We start from the raw sequence: 19,991 nt of genomic DNA, 5'->3' as shown, positions 1-19,991 counted from the left end.
TATTTTAGTAATCATAACATTAGCTCTAAAGGACCTAAATTTCATGTTTAATGGAAACATGTGAATGTTTATTACATCTACCAGTGTATGTAACATTACTAATGTTTCATTTTTTAATTGTGAAAAGAAATTGTTCTGTCATGGATTTTTTCACCTTTACATTGTGCTTCAATTACTGCACACAGATATTGCATCAGACACGGAAAAACTGGTCACATTTGAAGTAACATTAAGGCTTGAAAATGACTCCCTTTGAATCCATTTTGATGAATTATTTCCTTGTGCCGACGGCACTGTGTTTCGTCCCGAGATACATTGATCTGTATGTCGGTGCCTTTCTAATTGATCTACGAACACAAAGTGCTACTGTCTTACCAAACAATGGTCTACTGATGACAGCATTTACCCATTATTATAACAAGTCTACCTAAATTCATCTATTGATACATATGACAATATAAATCCCAGAGTTTATACAAATTTTACATTAATTTATGGATAAATAATTAATTACAGAAACACAAATCCGCTATCAAAACCTATAAAATGTAGAGTTAATAAATTTGTTGCAAATTATAGAAAGTAGCATTTTACAATGGTTCAACTTCCATATGGATAGTCCTATGATAACAATTTTCCCATACAAGGTGTCAAACATTCGGAAATAATGACACAATAAATTTCCACCTGTGTTTGTAAGGCAGAACGGTCTTATAAACCTATTGAAGCGCCTCTCTCTACAATAGAAGGCAAGTTGTCGTAGATTTGAACACCTTAGTTTTGAACACTCATATACACCTATGGGATATACTCATTCAGCAGAGGCATTTAAACATTCACCAGACCCATGCACTGCTCCGGTAAGGGGGCTTATGGGTAAAATCCATGTTGTCATGACCACAAGCAGTGTGTTGATAGGGCCTACTAAAGTATAGTAAGTGTATATATAGCTAGTTCATTATTTCTACCTTAGGATCAAGTCAAAGGTAAGTTCTCATTATTTCATTATTTTTTAACACATTTCCTCGTCCAAATGTTGAATTTATGTCTGTTGTCAATGTCATTCTTAGTTTATAACTGAAGTTTTATTCACACAACACAGAGATAGACTCAAAGTTTGGGCTAGTCTGTGTTTCCCTTTAAATCCATAGCCAGGTGAGTCTATAGTTACCCGTATAGTTTAACACAGGGCAGCAATCAATAGCATGTCATTACTATAAGGTATAGATTTCCAATTAGTGTATACATATAATGATTAACCTGACACTGTATCTGCAGATAGATTAGCTTTTTCTCATCCTCTGCGAGATGGCTACTTTACGGAATTTGTCCTAGGGCCACACAGAGGTGACACCTCCATACAACATTTATCAGTTCTGTAAATATTTACACACTTTTCCTTGTCAAATACCCTGATACCTATACAACTATCTTCTGTAGGCAAATTTGTCCAGTGGAAATTGTATTGACTCTAGAGAGTATCTAGAAATGACCAGTACTTAAACCTCGATTATAGTCTGATATGTATACAGCCATAATCTGAATGTTCTTGTCCGTGTTTGGTTATGGTGTTTAAGAATTAGATAGAAAGTAATCACAGATCTATTAGGATACATTCCATTTCAAGTCCTTAACAAACAAACTAAGGTATCCATATTTATTTTTAGGATGATCAATCTGTCAGTCTGATTGATTAATTTTTTGTCTCGTCTACTGGTTAGAATATACCTGTATAAAAAATTATAATATTGGGACGACACAGCCCAATCACCTTCAAAACTAGAAACCACCAGAATATAAAGCAGCAATTAATTTCACACATTGAGAATACACAAAAATATTGATCTTCAGGTTAAAAGTAGTTAGCAGATGAAATGTTTGATTGATCACAACAGACAATACATTTAGTCAAAGTCTACCCCTTGGGAACACGTACATACACTCTGTAGCGTTAACAGAATGTTTGAGCCACCATTCAGTCTGGAAGTTAAAACTTCTCCCCATGATGCCCTGCCTTTGATAAGTACAGGTAAATTCTTCAGACACACCAGGTGTAACCTTGATTCACTCAGAGCTTTTTCCTCGTGCATTGATCAGTTTAAACCCTCGCTGTCCAACTACATACACAATTAAGCCCCTTCCCCCCAATGGGTGAAACATTTAAAACACCAACGCCCCTGGTATCAATAAACGAAGGCTCTTCCAGTTGTCACTTGCCGTGCACAAACCCACACAAGGTAGATAGGATCAATCACATGTGAATCTTCACTAAGTGGTGAGTTCCTTAGTAGCATTATAAGTTACCTGCGTCGGCAATCAAAGTGATAAAAGCTTAATTTCATTTAATGGAGTCATAAACAATTTACTATAATTCCTACGATCACAATGAGTACATTAGTAATTTAGGACAGACTGTGTATCCATACAGACTAATGATGTGTTAAGTCTCCCACAAGGTATTTCATATCACTTTGTACCTGAAACACTCTATTATACCCAGCATTAACACTCTAGATTTATAGGACCATGTACAGCCAGTACAAAGCTTCACCTGCCCAACAGAGCATGTCATCATCAATAAACTTCATTACTAGTATTTCAGCTACAACAATTAATCCCATTACCAGTGTTTTTGCTCAATAGATGAAAATACAACAAACTTTAGTGGCCACTATATGTGTAACAATGAATCAATTTTACTGCACAATAATTTCAATAGTATTTATATAGAAAAGAAATAAGCTTTTCAGCAGGTGCTCACATATTAAAGATGTTATTTTCTAGGTTTTGAAATTTACAAATTTTAAATGTATACAATACTGTACTGAGATTTACCTGTCCAGGAAGACTGGTACAGATGGTTCTCAGCACCTTACACTATGATGAAAACAGTCAAATTCAAAGTATGATATACATGTATACACCATTTTATGAACAAAATGCACATTTAACACTTAAAGTGGTTCTGTGTTGGACTAGACTCTTAACAGTACACGAAACCCCAAGTGGATTGAGTGGACTCTCATAATACGTTTCGACTCACACAGGCTCTTACAGTATATATGTAGACTCAAATAGACTCACAGATTCCAACAGTACAACTTACTCTCATGACTAACTAGACTCTCACATCACATGAAGACCTACTAAGACTGACTAGACTATCACTAACTAGACTGGCACAGTACGCATAGACTCACATAGATTCACATAGACTAGCACAGTACATGTGGACTTACTAGACTATCACTAACTAGACTGACACAGTACACATAGACTCACATAGGCTAAATAGACTAGCACAGTACATGTGGACTTACTAGACTCTCACAGTACACTTAAGACTTATGTAGACTAAATAGACTCTCACAATATAAGACTTACTAGACTCTCACAGTACACTTAGACCTACGTAGACTTACAGATTCCAACATTACTTGTAAACTGTCATAGACTAAAAAAACTCTCACCATGACTATATAGACTCAGGTACGTAGACTTACTGGACTACCAAACATAGACCCATGTAGACCCACAAAGACTAACTACACTGTAACATATCTTATAGACCTACATAGTTGCATGTAATGTTATTATCAGGAACGGTGTCATCCATTAGAAACTTAAAACCAAAACAGAATGTTTATTCAGCACTTCATATGTGTAAACAAGCAGTCCATAAATCTAGTAACCTGTCAATCCTATAAAGAATATTTTAAAATCCTGCTAAACTTAGTCCCTTTCAGAATGTATATTCATATATACAAATGTAATTATAAAAGGAAAACTTTCGATTAAATGTGCCACACCTAGTGCTTTAATAGCTAAAAGGGCCACTTAACAATAGAATGCATTAACCACAAAATGAAAGGGGCATCAAATGTAAACCACACATTAGTGTGTTTGGCCATGACTAATTCACCCAGACCAACCACTGCAGGAGGAAATGGGCCAATATAATATTATTGTTACCACATACGGGTCGATGTTTGTTTTTATATGAATGTTATGCAATTCACATATCAATTTATCATTAACATTGTGCAAAGGAATGAACACCACACTAAAAAAATGTATATATATATGTCATATTTTCTTTTAAAATATGCAAAATAATTACAAGTTACAAAAACAGTTGGTATTATCATGTTTTATCAATGTGATAATTAAAGTTGTCAGAGGTACTGTATTTCTTGTGGTGTTCCCCTGTTTTGAAGGATACCAACAGGGAAAATTTCAATTAAATAATGAAGTGTAGACAGCTACTTAAGCTTGACAGCAATGTGTACACTCAATCATAAAGTCGTGAAATTACAACTAACTTTTAAACAGCAGCGTGTATTTATATATATAACACTGATCTGAAAGGTGTGATCTGTTTTTGATGAATTATAATTGTGAAAATATATTTGTATACTTTATATGGACTTATTCTGTTGTGATAATTCAGACGTGTTCCCCTACTACTTTGAACAGCTTTATACAGCATGTATTACAATTGATAATATAGAAGACTTTTAGAATTTCTACCATAACTTGTCAACAAATTGTTTTTAAAGTTTAAATGACTTTAATAGATTTTTTTAGATGAGTTTTCAATTAGGAAGTGATATAATGAGATCTCAAAATGTGGGTAAGACCCACAAAGGCACACATCCAGGACAAACAATATGTTTCCTAAAGAAAATTGAATAATATTCTATTATTACTCAATGACTATCCTTGTAAGAGGTATAAGATTGTAAAGTCTATCCTTAATCAACTTAAATGTGACATAAAAATCAGTAAAATATTGCACACAATTCAATTTTTGATGCTTTATTTTTTAGAAATGTTGTTGACAGGCAATTTAATAAAAAAAACACATTTTTGTTGGTTTAGCTTTAAAAGTCCACAAAAAATCAACACACCTATATACACTAGGACAACAATTCTTTTGAAATCTTATTCAAACCGACAGAAGGTAGATCAATATCTTTAGTAAAAGCCACTTACAAAAACAGGATTGTTAACAAGGTACACATGTCATAGTGGCTGAGGAGGAACCCTGCTATTTGGGGATAAAGGGTGTCGGGGAAAAAACTTTTTGATAAAAACTTCCCCTTCTCTTTACATTGACAGGTGTATTCTGTCACTTCACACATATATCAATAAAAGGTATTATTGGCACAGGGTTTAAACTCTAAATAATGAAGAGCTATGATGAAAACTAAGATATTTTATTTAAATGCTTCTGAAATATTTATTTTGTTTGCCTTTTAATTTGGTTCTGATATCATTGAACGTAACATATTTCTTGATCTCAATAAAGCACAGCTTTCTTAACATTGTTTATTTCGGTGATACAGTAGAATTATCATGTTCATGCAATTCCTTCATTATAAAATCAAGTGGGTGAAATTAGAATTAAAACTGTTTTATTAGAAAATTACAGAAAAAAAATGGAAGAGATAAAACAATCAACTGACCTGTTTTGTATGATCTGTAGCTAACCCATGGGCTAAGTGAGCGGTAAATGTACTTTTACCAACTCCACCTTTTCCAGATAAAACAACAATCTTGTGCTTCACGCAGGATAATCTTTCTTTTATTTCTGCAACCGCTGTAAAAAATGTATGACACATTAATTACGAAAAAAATAAAATTAATTATTAAATGATTATATTTTTTACAAACAATACGAAAGAATAATTTATGACAGTATGGCCTAAACTGCCAGTGACATGTCTAGGTGTTTTAATATTTAAACTGTTCAAAATTCCTAAAGCATGACATTGGTTAGTAAGTTGAAAATCTGTTTTAAAATGTCTGATTTCTATATTTTGTTGCCTAAAACACAAAAGGAAGAGGAACAAGTTATCTTTGCTAATTCACACCTTATGTGAAAAAGGCTTAAACCACAACAAAAATGTAAAAGTTTTCTTTCAAAAAATTATTATATGTATACAACTGTATATCTAAAACAGCAAAAAAATATGTGGCAACTTTATACCATGATCAAACAAGTGTTAACACAATATTCTTTATTATAATTATTTATATTGCAATAAAAAGGTTAAAACAATACCTGGATCTGGTCCTTTGGGTAAGACAGTACAGACATTCTGATTAGGACATCCTTGACAGGCTGCTGCCTTTCCTGCATCGTCACTAGCTGTCCCTGGACAGTCTGAAATAAACAAATAACAAAGGTTTCAGATGGAAATAAATCTGTAATTTCAGGTAACAATATAAAATAATATTCCACACGTGATCTATATATAGTCATAGAATTTCACAGGTCATACTTCATGGGTTTTTTTTGCACTAGCTGCTTCATCCAAGGAAAACACAAATATAAATTGTATGTGCAAAAAACACTCAATCCCTGAATAGTAAAAATACATATATGATGTCAATAAAAAAAAATCAACAAACAAAAATGAATTTTAAAATAGTATTTTTGTCTATGAATTTTCATGACATTTCTTCTACCTAAATCTATATTGTTGATGAACTATTGGTATTATATATATAAGTGTATTGTAAATTTTAATGCACATAAGCTTACACTACAATACAGTTAACCCGAGTTCCTCAGATCTCTGGTCCCAACATAATATTTGAGACATCTTANTTTCTTTTTTTAAAGAAAACGAAACAAAGTCGCTTTTAAAAGAAGATTGTATCATTAGGTTGATAACAAAAGACATTAAATATAAGTATTCTTTTTAAAAAATAATGATGTAAAAAAATCGGAAATTTTACATTTATGAAAAATGAAAATAAACATCTAACTGTATGCTCTTTGTAGTCAACATTACCATAAACCTTATTCTTTTATGCGACTTTGCTTTAATTTAATGAAATTTGAAATCTGAGAAAATATAGCTCAATACAGCTATAATTTATAGGTATATATAGCTATATAGGTCTTTATAGCTATATAGCTCAATCGGCAGAGTGTACTGGACCTGTACACTGTAGGCTACAGGAATCAGGAATTAATATTAGCAGACAAAAAAATGTGACATCGACATAATCACATTTAAAAGGCAGGTATCCTGTTTCACAGACTAGTCTTGTGACTAAGAATCGGGCTGCTTGGTTCTAGTGAGAACTGTGTCTCAGAATGAAATATTTGGTAAGGCCAACACTCGAGTGTAAGGAGGAGCTAAAGTCCATTGTTTTCCTCCTAAATACATCATATTCAAGCTTTTAATAAAGATATGTTTTAAAACCTTATCCATACCCTAACACGGTGTTAATTCATTCAGGTGTATATTTGGATAAATTCCAAGTTAGCTGGGCGGTATCTAGGGTAAACATTTCAGGTTCACTTATATTGTATCGTAGATTAAATTAGTATTGCAGTGCGTCGTTAACTCAGTAAGTAAACTATCACACAGTATATCGATCTTGGTCACAAAACACGTGATTTCTTCCCCACGCTAGGTATCACGTACACTAATAATGGCTTGAAGTCACTTAACGCTTAATACTATTGCATGTCACACCCAGTATCTGTAGATTTTTACTTACGTTCTGGGGCATCGGTCGGAATGTCAGCCATCTTTGATTTAGAATTACGTCCCTTTACACGCCACCTATCGACGAGTTGAAGAGAATGAGGAAATGTAAAAGTGCATTTCGGGAAATTCATTTCCGCCTAATTTTTCTTTGATAACCTTTAGAGTTAGCATAGGCGCCAATATTTAAAGTATTTGTCACATTTCGTGAATTAGTTTCTTTTCTAAGAAAAAGTATGGATTGTAACTTGCTTACGGCCAAATTGTCGCTGGGAGATGGCAAGAAACTTTACAAGCGCAAAGGTAAGACTGTTGGAAAATGATATCTACAACAAGGTCCCAATCTCCGACAGAATCCGCGTATTTTTTTATGATGTAAAATACCGTTTGAAAGCTGAACACAATACTTTGTTTTATTGGAATTAAGATATTTACCAGGCCCAACGCTAATTTAAGAAGATTATCTCGTACTATAGGCCTAGAGTTATCAGCATACATATATACCTTAAGGATACAGTATGCTGTAATGTCTTCATCTTTTTAAGAGATATCTGAAATCTTTTTTAGATACTTAGTCTATTCGATGATACATATCTAAAACTTGATGAGATATCGTATTTAATATTACTGAAGAGATCTTTTATTTTGGAAGACTTCAAATGTTCCTAGTTATAAATACAAGTTAATAGGTGAAATAATGAACGATACCAACGATTAGCCTATGTGATAATTTATAAACTGAATATTTAGTTCACAAAATGAAAAAATATATTTGTTGTTAAAAAAACATCCAATAATTTGGTCAATATACAAGATACAAGATTGCATGTTATTTTATTCTGCTAAAATAGTTGCTATACGAAAACTTTTAACTAAGTTACTGTAATGGTTGTATTTTAAAGATACACCAATAATATTTGCACTAATCACTGATTAAGGTACCTTTTGAACAAACAAAACATGTGTTAGAGGTTCTTATATATAACTGTTAAACAAGCCTCAGCATTGAAGCAAATACAGCTCCTCCGCCAAAGTCAATCATTAGAACCTTTCTACCAGACCTGATATCATTAATAATCGTTAAAAAAAGTCTAAAATTAATTTGGTTAAAAAGTAACCCGTATACAAACAACACCTCTTCACAAACATCAACCGTTAAATCCCGACCAGATATCTAACTGTTAAAACAAGTCTCAACATCATTTTAAAAACCTTCTCGAAAGTAAACAATGTCTCGCATAAAAACAACCACTTAACTCCACACCAGACATCTAAGACTTAAAACAAGCTTCGACACCATTTGAGTAAAAACTCCCCTAAAATAAACAAAGCCTCTCCCCTATTACCAACTGCTAAAAGAACTAAATCTTCTTCACCAGATAAGTATTGACTAAGTGCTCAAAAACCCTCAACATCATCGGTTAAAACTCCCCACTGCACACCTTTAAACAAAGGCTCTCTATATATATCAGCATCAACCGTTTAAAGCACACAACCAAACAGACAACTGGTAAAAAGTAAACCTAATCACCCGTTAAAAATTATCTACTGGACATAAAATTGTCATTAAAACATCCCCAACAGACAGCTATTTTAAGCCTTATCGTCGGTTAAAATTCTTCGTAATAATCGGTAGCAAAGTACCATAGTCTGTCTACGGCATCAACTGCTAAAACCTCTTCCCTAGATTTGGTTTCATGTAACAATCCACAAAATTTCCCCATATATTGAACAAAAAAGTCCCTTCACTTATATCGACTGCTAACCGGATATCGAACCATTAAAACGTTCGTCTTCCAATGTAAACTGCTAGAACCTCTAGCTCGAGTTTCCACTGGACCTGACACCAGGCTTAGACATTTTAACAAATAGAAATCTGGTGTTAAAATGTTTAAAGTCTGGTGTATGGGCCAGAGGGAACTAGGGCTAGTAAAACATAAGCATTTGCTTCCATCTACGTGTTTGAACAAATTATCTCCCAACATGATCTGCTACTCATCACAGGACACGCATAACCATTTAAAAAGAACATCTCGAAACATATAACAAATTAAACATTCATCCCAAATTTAAATCAACATATGATCACACTTTCAAACAGTTTCAAAAAACTCAAGATCAACAACAAATGTTCATCAGATAACTCTCATATCAACTATTATTATCTTTCCACTAGACATAACAAACAAAAAAGTCTCGACAAACGCTGTTATATCAGTTCACCGGGCCTGTATTAAGCTCTAAGCTTCTGGACCTCCTTGATTTTTGTCTCCATGATCCTATGGAGCTCCTTCATTTCTTTACTCGAGATTTAATTATATTCTTGATTTCATGTCCTATATGATGCACCTTATAAGTGCCTGCTGTATTCAACATTAATTTATGTACAATACATATACAGTTCCTGAGTGACTTAGCAGCAACTTGGGTTGAGCTTTGCTTCAAGATCCTTCCATTGATGGTTCAAAGTAGATTTAAAGCCAGTCAATGTGCCTGCCTTCACAATACTTCATGACATGCTATTCCAGTCATCTATAACTCGGATAGAAATGAAATGTTTCCTGATGTCCAGTCTCGCACGTTGTTTATCTTATTTCTTATTGTGGCCCCTTGTTCTGGTCTCTTTTGATGGTTTTATCATTTCCCGACCTTTTTAGTTAAAATTGTCTATGTTAGTCATTAGCCTATACTTTTGGATAACATCACTCCTTTTCCTTCTGTACTCCAACGTTTGAAGACCAAGAATCAATTCTCTGAATGTTTTTTCTTTCAGCCCATTAAAGCGCTTTCCACTAATATCTATTGGTCACCAGACATTTAATTGTGAAAAGTATCATACCTTTTAAACCGTTCCATATCAACTGGTATTTGATCACCTCTCCACCCTAATTAACAATTGCTGGAAAACCCTTTCCATCAACAATTCACCAACACCAATCGAGTAAACTAAACAAAGATCTTTGTTATACTAAATGGAATGCATATGTTCGGAAGAAAGTTTACATACACAGATTTTATTCTGACTGTAGGACTTAAAATATCCTCTGCTGTCAGCTCAATACAGTTTGAACAAATTTAGATTGTGGAAATATCGTTTATTGGTGTGTATATCAGGCTGTCCCATATATTCTAACTGATTACACAGTATAATTAGAGACTACGTGTAATATCGTACGTTATCTTCGTCAGGAGTGACACATTCACTGCTTGGGTCTGTGATCAGTACTCGACATAGGTAGACAGACAGAAAGAAAGAAACCAACTAAGCATGTGTATTGTAGCTACTAGGTAGCCTGCTTGTTGGTAACAGAAGTGCAAGTTTTAACCTATGTTAAAGTATTCCATTGGCTGAAAAAGGATTAGTCGGTTAAATTTATTTCGGGGATTAGCACTAATCGTAAGTTCAACATTTGTTGGCTTTGCTAAGTACAATTGTTGTATCAAACAATTGGACAGGCTGTGAAATGACCCATGACATGTGTATTGGCGAATGACTATAATCGATCGATACTGCACTGATCCACTTTCTCTTTCGTCGTTGCTTAGTGTCTCCAGGCAGCCATAGGATTTGTAAACATACTGCCTTAGTCTACGTTAGTGTGGCATTTAAACGAAAAACTACAAAGGGGTATTCTATAAGGTAGTTTATTCGTTAGAGGAATCTACATCACGTTTTCAAAGGATCTTTGGACCAATCTAGGTATGTCATGTTTATATCAGTAATTTCATTCAAATCAATGTCTAATCATTCATAAATGCGAAACATAGCCCGCTAATTGTATCGACAGCTGATGTACGCCATAAGGACGCATTAACACATACTACAAACGTTGTATTCAATTAATCTGGTTCCTACTTTTCAGAATGGTTTTCTACTTAGGAATTAAATTGTGCATTCATATCTAAATTATTCTCTTTTAATGAAAGGAACTCTAATAACATAAGTTTTAAAATGCAGTACAAGTTCATTTAACGAGAGACTGATTACGGTCGCTTATAAAATTACTATTGTGGTTTTACATTAGTGGTTTGATATCGTCCCAATACTTGGTTGTATAGTCATATGATATTCATACTATGATGGTGGTTGGAATGAAAATTCTTTCTCGCAGACAACACACGGAATTATTGATGTTTTGTTATGGCAGTGGGTCTTTTATGTTCTTTTGTTGATACGAAAGACATTAATGTGCAAAATTATAAATAATGTATTGCAATTGGATTTAAGTTTGCTAGTTTCAACATAATAAGTGTATATGTAAATTAATATTACTAGTTGCCATACAATAGGTAACCGTGGGATCATTACCAACAGTATGTGTTGATCGGAGCATGCATTAGTTCTGTAATTTCATTATAACTTAGACATATGATCATCTATAATTGGACGTTATTGTGCAATTAAATAAGGAAGCAGTGGATAGAAACTAGAGTACGATTCTGTTCTATTATGTGATCCTCGTTGATTGATTGATTGATTCAAATTTCTATGATTCCTGACCAGACAATCAAATTTCTATGATTTCTGACCAGAGGGTTTCCATTTTATATTATCAATTAGGTTGACATCATTGATATATTTTTGTTTTTAAAGTTTCACATAAATAGTTACAACGATTGACATGTTGAGAATAAAGCACAAATTGTTTATCAAGTGAACCAATAACATAACGATTATATAATTTCAATTTATTTTCGGTTAATTCCAGAACACGCAAAGATGGAGTACCTGGGCCATACCCAGACAGCCACTTACATGACTGGTCCTCGGCTAGGAGGAAGCAATGCGCAAACATTCCTACCAAGCATTAGCACAATGCAATCCTCCTATAAAGCCCATGATACATACCCCGCCCCATCACCTCTCAGGAGATCCCTTACCACCCTACCATGGCGGCCTAGCACATACTACCAAACAGCCCGAGTCAACACAAGCTCAGCATTAACAAGAAGTATGCCAGAGCCAATGTCAGCTAAGAATCAACTGTCAGAATTGGACAATGTTAAGGTTCCACCAGTGTTTGCTGCAGCTAGGAATGCCTTGTATACTCGTTACACGCCTAACGATTGGTATAGTTCAAACCACAGTAACTACATGGCTTCAGATCGAGTAAGGAGTAGTGCCGAACGTCTTCGTCTTGATACAGTTCGTCTATGTAGAGAAACGGACGACAAAACCAAGAGGACCCAGAGTGATGTTGGAAAGAGGTTAGGAGAGAGAATTGGGGATATACAGTTCTGGAAGACGGAGCTCCACCATGAGACCGACAACATGATCACCGAGATCAATGCCCTGCAAGAGGCCAAGCGAGTGTTGGAGAAGGCTCTGCAAGAAACAGAAAACCCTCTCCACATTTCTCAAGAGTGTCTGTACCACAGAGAGAAGAGACAGGCTATCGACTTGGTGCATGATGTTCCTGAGAAGGAACTGATCAAGGTAAACATTTTAAATTTCATTTCAAATAAACACATTATTATTTCTTTTGATGGAACACGGGCTTACTTTAGTAAAACTCACTATAATAAGTAAAGATGCTCTCCAATATATTGTTTCAATATCAAAATTAATTGTTCAGAATTTGTTATTCTTTTGGACCATTGTGAATCGATAAAGTTGTTAAGCATGATAAAGTGACTTATAGTGACACATACCGTGAAACACATGTATAATTAATTCTGTACTACTATTGATTATGTTACAGGTAAGTTGTAATATTCCTTTGTGATTCCGGTTTGACTTGTTAAATGTCTAAAATATGATACATATACACACGATTTGCATGATTATATGCAAGACATTATATGAATGTGAGTGAGTAAAAAAACTTTTCTGATTATTCGTATCTTGGAAGGAACAACAACTGTTTATTCAATACCCAGTCAAAAATATTCAATTTATTCTAATAAGTGTAAAATACGATATCGCAGCGAATCAGGAAGGCGAACACGTAAGGATGATCATATAGGTTAATAACTGCACGTAGCTAGGAAAATCTAAACGACAAGTGAATGGGTTAAAACTTGTGTGAGGATGCAATTCTGTTAGGATGGAACTTACTTATACCTGTCCAGAGTGTTGACAGTGTAAGTTTATCACGTAAGACATACCAGTACCAAGTAGCAATAAGTAAATGCTCTAAGAGTAAGGGCGATGACTGTAAGATTTAAAGAGACTTGATTGCTCATATAAGGAAGGTGACAGTATAAAGGGAATACGATAACAAGTTGTATATATGGTCGCGTTTGAATCTAATAATGACACATATCTAAGTAGATAATATTCTGAATGTGGATGAGCTAAGATTTAAACTAGTGACTAGTCTAAGTTACGATAGATGAGGTAAGACTCGAATAATGATCGACTCTTGGCTAGTAACAAATGTGACAATGTACTAATGTAAAGCGTTAAGTTAAGGTGGATGGGTATAGACATTAACACTTACACGAGACGTAAATTATGACACTCTCGCAGGATTTTTTTTTGTTGAAAGATTACATGGAATATGTAAGATAGGTAAGAAATTGACATTATTGAGTGGTTCAGTATTAAGTGATAATGGCAACAGACCACAAGACAGTTCAGTAAATAACGTTCATTTTCCAACTTTAACAGGAGGTGGATCTGATCAAACGCTGTCAAGAAAAGATGAGGAACACCATTGAGCGCGCCAACGTTCAACTCGGGTAATAAGATATGTGTTGTTAAATGATTGAAAAACAAATGAAATATATTATCAATGAAATACAGTTTCAGATATTGAAACAGAAAATGGGTCTTATTGATCACAACAAGGTTTGATGTCTTTTACTTCTTTCATCGTATAAAAGAGAAAATAGTCTATTCTTGTCTATTTTTTCTCAATATTTCTAAAAATCTGATATTCCTACATTATACAAGGGGACCAATTTCTTGCACTTAATTTTGATGAAAATTGTCACGGATTGCGTAACAACTCCAGTGGTCTTGCCTACCATAATGGAGTGAGCCTTATTGATAACACATCAGTTTTAATGTTCTTTATTGTCTAATAATGTACAACTTAAACATGTTCTTTTATTTTTTTTATAGTCTGGACAGAGCAGCTCAACATGAGTTAGAGATTGATTCAGCTGACAAATTTGTAGCGAATAGTTTGGATGAAAATTGCCATGGAATGCGCAATTCTTCTCGTGGTATTGCTTACCACAACGGCGTACAGAGAGTTGACAACACGTGAGTTAGAGACTTCCTGTTGTTTGGTGTGGTGTGATCCCTTTCCTTGCTTCGTACTCGTATCTGCAACTTTGTTACCAATCCCTCCCCAGCTTACCACTTTTTTTTAGTGGAATTGCAAGCACCAATTCATTTTGGATAAACACTGAACTTCTCAGCATGGTTTGTCACCGCTGTGACAATTTAGGCTAAACAATAAGATGCATATCTTTTCAACACGAAATAATACCACCTGTGATTTAGTGTTTTCTGCACAGCATCTGGTTTGCCTATCATTTCCTGCATTTTTGTAACTGTCCACCATTTCCAAATATGAAATCATTACCCATCACACTCTATGATGAAACATAACGTTCTCATGTATTGACCATCCACGCTAAGCGCTCTGTTCAAACGCTATGGAAATAATACTATCGAATACGAAAATATATTGGTTTCTTCCATGTTCGCTGTATAGGTATTGTAAATTGTAGTGTACGATATTTGCTTTTCAAAATCTTTGAAAAAATAATATATATATATATATATATATTGATTAGAGTTCATGTGCTGGAGAGTTGGATTATATTATATTGCATTGTTACTCGTGTTAACGTAACTAAAATGTAAATTTATTGTTGTAAATGTTATTTTAAGTTGTTTAAGTAAAGACAGGATTTGTCTATTTGTCTTTAATTTCACGAAAGATTGGTGTAAAGGATATGCGTATATTACTTGCTCATTAATTACGATATGAATTCTATTTTAGCGTGTCTGTGCCTGAGACATGGGCTAAATTTAGCAACGACAACATCCAGCGTTCTCAGAGCGAGCGTGCTGCCTCCAAACAGATGAGGAACGAAATTGAAAGCGCACTCAACTCATGTGCCAACGACATGTGGCAGGAATGGAACTCCGTCAATGTTGCCTTGACCCAGCGCATTGGAGAGTCCACTGATGCTAGGAACAGGCTCCAGACCCATTTGTCTAAGGTAATATAGATACTCTATAATATATAAACTTTCACTTTTATACGTGCACATCTATTCATTATTATTAATTAAATAACACAACATAAGGGTCATGGTAGCAGACAATCCGATATCTTTATTGATAAATGATTGAAATTTAAGAATACTGACTTATCGGGTAAAATTGGGTATGTTTTACTAAGTTGTCTACTTTGAACTATTAAAACAATTTGTACCATTGAAATTTGCAGGTCCTCCAAGAGATCTTCGACATGGAGAAGAACATTGAGCTGCTGAAGAAGGCTATCCAGGACAAAGAGGCTCCAATGCAGGTGGCTCACACCCGTTTGGACACTAGGATACGTAGACCTAACGTTGAACTCTGCAGAGATCCAGTACAACACAGGTAGGCTTTTTTTATCTAGGCGTTTTATAAATCACATAAGGTGATATTGCTTCATCACAAAACAGAAGCACAGATAGAAGATGACATTTCTTGAAACGATGATTTAAATGGATTAGTTGGAAGACATTTAAATATTGTAAAATTCAGTTGTTGTGGAGTTATAGCCCTTTATTTATTACCCTTTTGGGGATGTCCGCTATCCACTCTCTGGAAATCTTGTATAATATTAAGTTGTTGAGAGACACTCTCGAAACCGTAAAGCGGTTCCGGGTCTTTTCTTATGCTACACTCAATATTCTTATTTATCAATCAAATTCTTTCAAACTTTATACATGGTTGAATGTTGTGAAAAGAAACAATAATTGAACATTGTACAAATAACAATGGCTAAATGTTGTAAAAAGAAGATATGATTGAGCAATGGCGTTCAGTTTGTCTATGGTATTATTCCTTTGAAATTCAGAAGACCCTTTTAATGTTTGTATTGGTAAACATATCGTATTTCTTTCAAAAAGGCTGGTTGAAGAGGTTGGCGAGATCGGTGTGACTGTGGATCACTTGCAGAACAAACTGCGCATGGCCGAGAACGCCCTTCAGCAGCTTCTGCGCACCAAGGCCAGTCTGGAACAAGACTTGTCCATCAAGAACAACAGCTTGTTCATCGACCGCGAAAAGTGTCTGGGCATGCGCAAAACATTCCCAATGTCACCACGTGTTGTTTCAGTCTAAATTGCCATAAACTTTAGTGGACCAAGTGAATTATGGAATTGTTATTTCAATTGAACAATGTTATTTATCATCGGATGGTTTATGCAAGATTTCTTTATAAACAAAACCAGTAAATAAGATAAGCAACATACGTTGGTACTGTTAACGGTTAATACTTTCACTATTATCATAAGACTTTGTTACTATTCAGAGTGCAGAATGTACTAACTTTGTCTTTCAGTAAGAAATCAATGTTTATGTCTTGGATAAACCATGTGTATACTGTACACACAACAGCGTTGTTGTCCAAGAACAGAACTCTTGTCTGTTGGGTTTGTCTCGGATCAGTATTGCACATATTACTATTTATATTCCTGTATATAATTACCGTTGGGTGATGATTCTGTCCACATATTCGTGTGTTTTGATCAGTATTATAATAATAAAGGTGTGGTTACATACAGCTGTGATAACATTATAGGAGATGATACACCATGTATTGTTGTACATTTTCCAACCATTTTGATATTTCGTAACTGGTGTTTAAGATATATTTCGATTCAACACACTAGAACAAGATGGAAGGTTAATGTTACAAAACAACGTATGTGCTATTCATGTTAACATGATATATTTTACATCTTGATTTTTTATATAGTGCGTTAAAGCAATATAGAGCTCCACTTTGTTTTACACATTTTTCCGAAATTTTTCTTTTTCTGCACGATTTTGATGTATTTCAAATTTATTGAATCAACAAGTGAATATAATTTCTTTTTGAAAGTTCGGTCTTACTCTTGCTTATAAATATTGGAAATAAAACCAATTCCTTGAACCTTTTGATAAATATATTTATAAGAATTTGGTTATGAATTTTTTCCTTTTTACATCACATGCATTAGCAAATATTGCACAATGTAAACATATATACTTAATTCTGTATTTTAATGTAAGTATACACAATATCCAATCGCAGAAGGTGATTTTTCCCCAGCATGTAATGCTATATTTTTTGGCACTGTAAATATTTCTGTTAATTATATATATATCTATTGCATATCTGTGATACTCTAATAGATTATTTAATATAACCGTCGGTAGGTCTTTTCATATTTTGCCTGTCAGTATTTGCACTGTGTGTCACCATTATTTCCTCGTTATCGCGTCATCATTGTGCTTTGTGATGTCATATTACAAATGATCCGTCCTACATACTTTACACTGCGAATGTTAACGAAAATAAGACCTATATTATATATAATTATTGTTTGCTCAGTCGCGAATTTTGTATGGTTGAACACTTTTAAAAAATAAACTGGATGCAGTGAAAAAAAGTTTGTGTTTGTATTTTTTTATCAATTACTATTCAAACATACGCTTCAACGTGTTGTTAAGGTCATATGCTTACACTTATCATATAATACAATGATTTATGAGTTATTTCTCTTGAACGGCGTTATTTAGAATTACTGAGTTTTATCCATTTAGTAAAATCTTCTGTGAGCTTCAAATAATCGAGGAAGATCAAAATCACCATTCATCTTTCTTAGTGTGGAATTGTTCAGAAATAAAACAAAAGCCCTTCCTAGACAGCTATCACTGAGACAGTTAAGCCTCTAGAAAGATAACACACATGTCAAGGAAAAACAACAAGAGAACATTGAAGTGTCATCAAAACCATTATTCGAACTCAATCGATCAAACTAGGGCAAAATACGATCAAAAAGCTCTACATGGAGATCATTGAAAAAGTACATGGAGAATAAAACCAGGTGTTCCAAAAGGTTAAGCATATTTTGCTTCATCGACGACACCCGGCATGTAAATATTGGTCAAATCAAATTAAAATCACATGAAAACATCGTAGTAGGGGTAGCGTAGATGGTACTGTCAAGAAAGGGAAATATTACGGTCGAAATCGTCTCGCTTATGTTACAGCTTAGTTGTAAGCCGTTCCTGCTGGCAATGTGTAAGTTAAATTCGTCACCAGTCCAGATAAGCTCATCAATATTCAGCTTTATATGAAAAACAAAATCGGCCAGAGGAGGGGCACAGTATATGTTCCCACCTCATCATTATCCACAACAGAATATCGCCATTATTAAAAGCTGGTGGAACAGATGCGATTGGGGTGTCACAAATATAAAGGAGAAAAGAACCTAATTGGGTATACAGGGTGAACTCTGTAACGTGTTACAAAGACAGCAGGAACATCGAACACACAGTCAATAAGTAATCTCCTGTAAAATGTATATCAGAAACAACCAGACAGGAAGCATAATGATATAAAACCCCGCCAGACTCTACAACATCCTGATGTACCCTTAGGACCATCAGAGGAAAACATACGAACACAAATTAGAAAACAATAAGTGATTATACCACACATAAGAAAAAGTGGAAAATATTTTGGGTTCGGGAAAGAACACCGCAAACAAATCAGAATATTCCCATGCCTATACAAATAAATCTTCAACTACAGACGGTCGCATAAACCACAGGGACCTGAAGATTTGTTACAGCTATATTTGTACCTAAACTAAGGTGTTCAGAGTAATTTTACATGTTTTACGGGTTTAGATCGATTTCCAGTAAAAATGACACTCCAAAGATCATAGACCCCCACCTAACTTTCTTGCATCAAAAACAACATTTCAAGATGATCTACGGAAATATGCTTAGTACCGTTGGAAAGATGGATTTTTCTTTTCTAAACATCCTTTATGCACGTAAAATGTATGTTTTATACATTCAATTATTTTTTTTGATAGACGTGCCCTAGTTTTATATATACAATTATTTTTTTTGATAGACGTGCCCACCACCTATGGCTTAACCAACCAACACTGCATGTTTCAGCACGCGCTGACCCCAACCTCATTAATATTAAAAAAAAAGTGGCAGGCTGACTGCGAAAAACTTTGAAACTCTGAAATGGCGTATAAATTATCAGGTTCCTGTGACATAAACCACGTGACAGTCATTCTCTGCACTTCAGGGGTTACGCTCACTTTCGCTCTCTACACCATGAAAAATGTAATGGCAAATTGAAGGCTTCAGTGTACATCATCTTGTGGATGAGACGAGAAGACTAGTTTGGTCCTTTGGTCGTTCCTAGGTAATCTTCATATGACAGGCATCAGCCCTCTGCATCAGCCTAGCGATTGGTAAGGTTTTTTGACCAATCAAATAGTTAATCGCGTGCC

General features: G+C 34.5%; 2 protein-coding genes across 4 annotated transcripts in view; one reads left to right on the top strand and one right to left on the bottom strand.

Annotated features, from left to right (window-relative positions):
• Positions 1 to 7,642, bottom strand: part of LOC110453898 (cytosolic Fe-S cluster assembly factor nubp1-B-like) — a 49,300-nt gene extending 41,658 nt beyond the window's left edge. The window contains exons 1-3 of the mRNA XM_021503106.1: positions 7,522 to 7,642; positions 6,068 to 6,169; positions 5,469 to 5,602 (exon numbers count right to left, since the gene is read on the bottom strand). Coding sequence (XP_021358781.1) covers positions 5,469 to 5,602; positions 6,068 to 6,169; positions 7,522 to 7,642 — 357 coding nt within the window. The remainder of the gene's footprint in view (positions 1 to 5,468; positions 5,603 to 6,067; positions 6,170 to 7,521) is intronic.
• On the top strand, positions 870 to 18,119 carry LOC110453897 (tektin-3-like). Of its 3 annotated transcripts, none has more exons than XM_021503104.1 (7): positions 870 to 986; positions 12,218 to 12,945; positions 14,122 to 14,192; positions 14,578 to 14,721; positions 15,470 to 15,692; positions 15,923 to 16,077; positions 16,593 to 18,119. In XM_021503104.1, exons 2-7 carry the CDS (start codon positions 12,229 to 12,231, stop codon positions 16,804 to 16,806), a joined length of 1,524 nt encoding a protein of 507 aa, XP_021358779.1. In that variant the 5' UTR covers positions 870 to 986; positions 12,218 to 12,228; the 3' UTR covers positions 16,807 to 18,119. The 3 variants fall into 3 exon arrangements, with proteins under 3 accessions (XP_021358779.1, XP_021358778.1, XP_021358780.1); XM_021503103.1 differs by lacking the exon at positions 870 to 986 and adding an exon at positions 7,644 to 7,811; XM_021503105.1 differs by lacking the exon at positions 870 to 986 and adding an exon at positions 11,098 to 11,208.
• The last annotated feature ends 1,872 nt before the right edge of the window (positions 18,120 to 19,991 follow it).

Source organism: Mizuhopecten yessoensis, unplaced genomic scaffold (genome assembly GCF_002113885.1).
Source record: "Mizuhopecten yessoensis strain PY_sf001 unplaced genomic scaffold, ASM211388v2 scaffold7547, whole genome shotgun sequence".
NCBI classification, from domain to species: domain Eukaryota; kingdom Metazoa; phylum Mollusca; class Bivalvia; order Pectinida; family Pectinidae; genus Mizuhopecten; species Mizuhopecten yessoensis.
Note: the sequence above shows the minus strand (reverse complement) of the source record. Positions and strands in the feature narration are given on the sequence as shown.

Excerpts from the sequence above, each read along its gene's own strand:
- LOC110453897 (XM_021503103.1), top strand. The coding sequence starts at position 7,745 with ATGGATTGTAACTTGCTTACGGCCAAATTGTCGCTGGGAGATGGCAAG. Across the intron at positions 7,812-12,217 it reads GAAACTTTACAAGCGCAAAG|AACACGCAAAGATGGAGTAC; the intron begins GTAAGACTGTTG and ends GGTTAATTCCAG. Across the intron at positions 14,722-15,469 it reads GTACAGAGAGTTGACAACAC|CGTGTCTGTGCCTGAGACAT; the intron begins GTGAGTTAGAGA and ends ATTCTATTTTAG.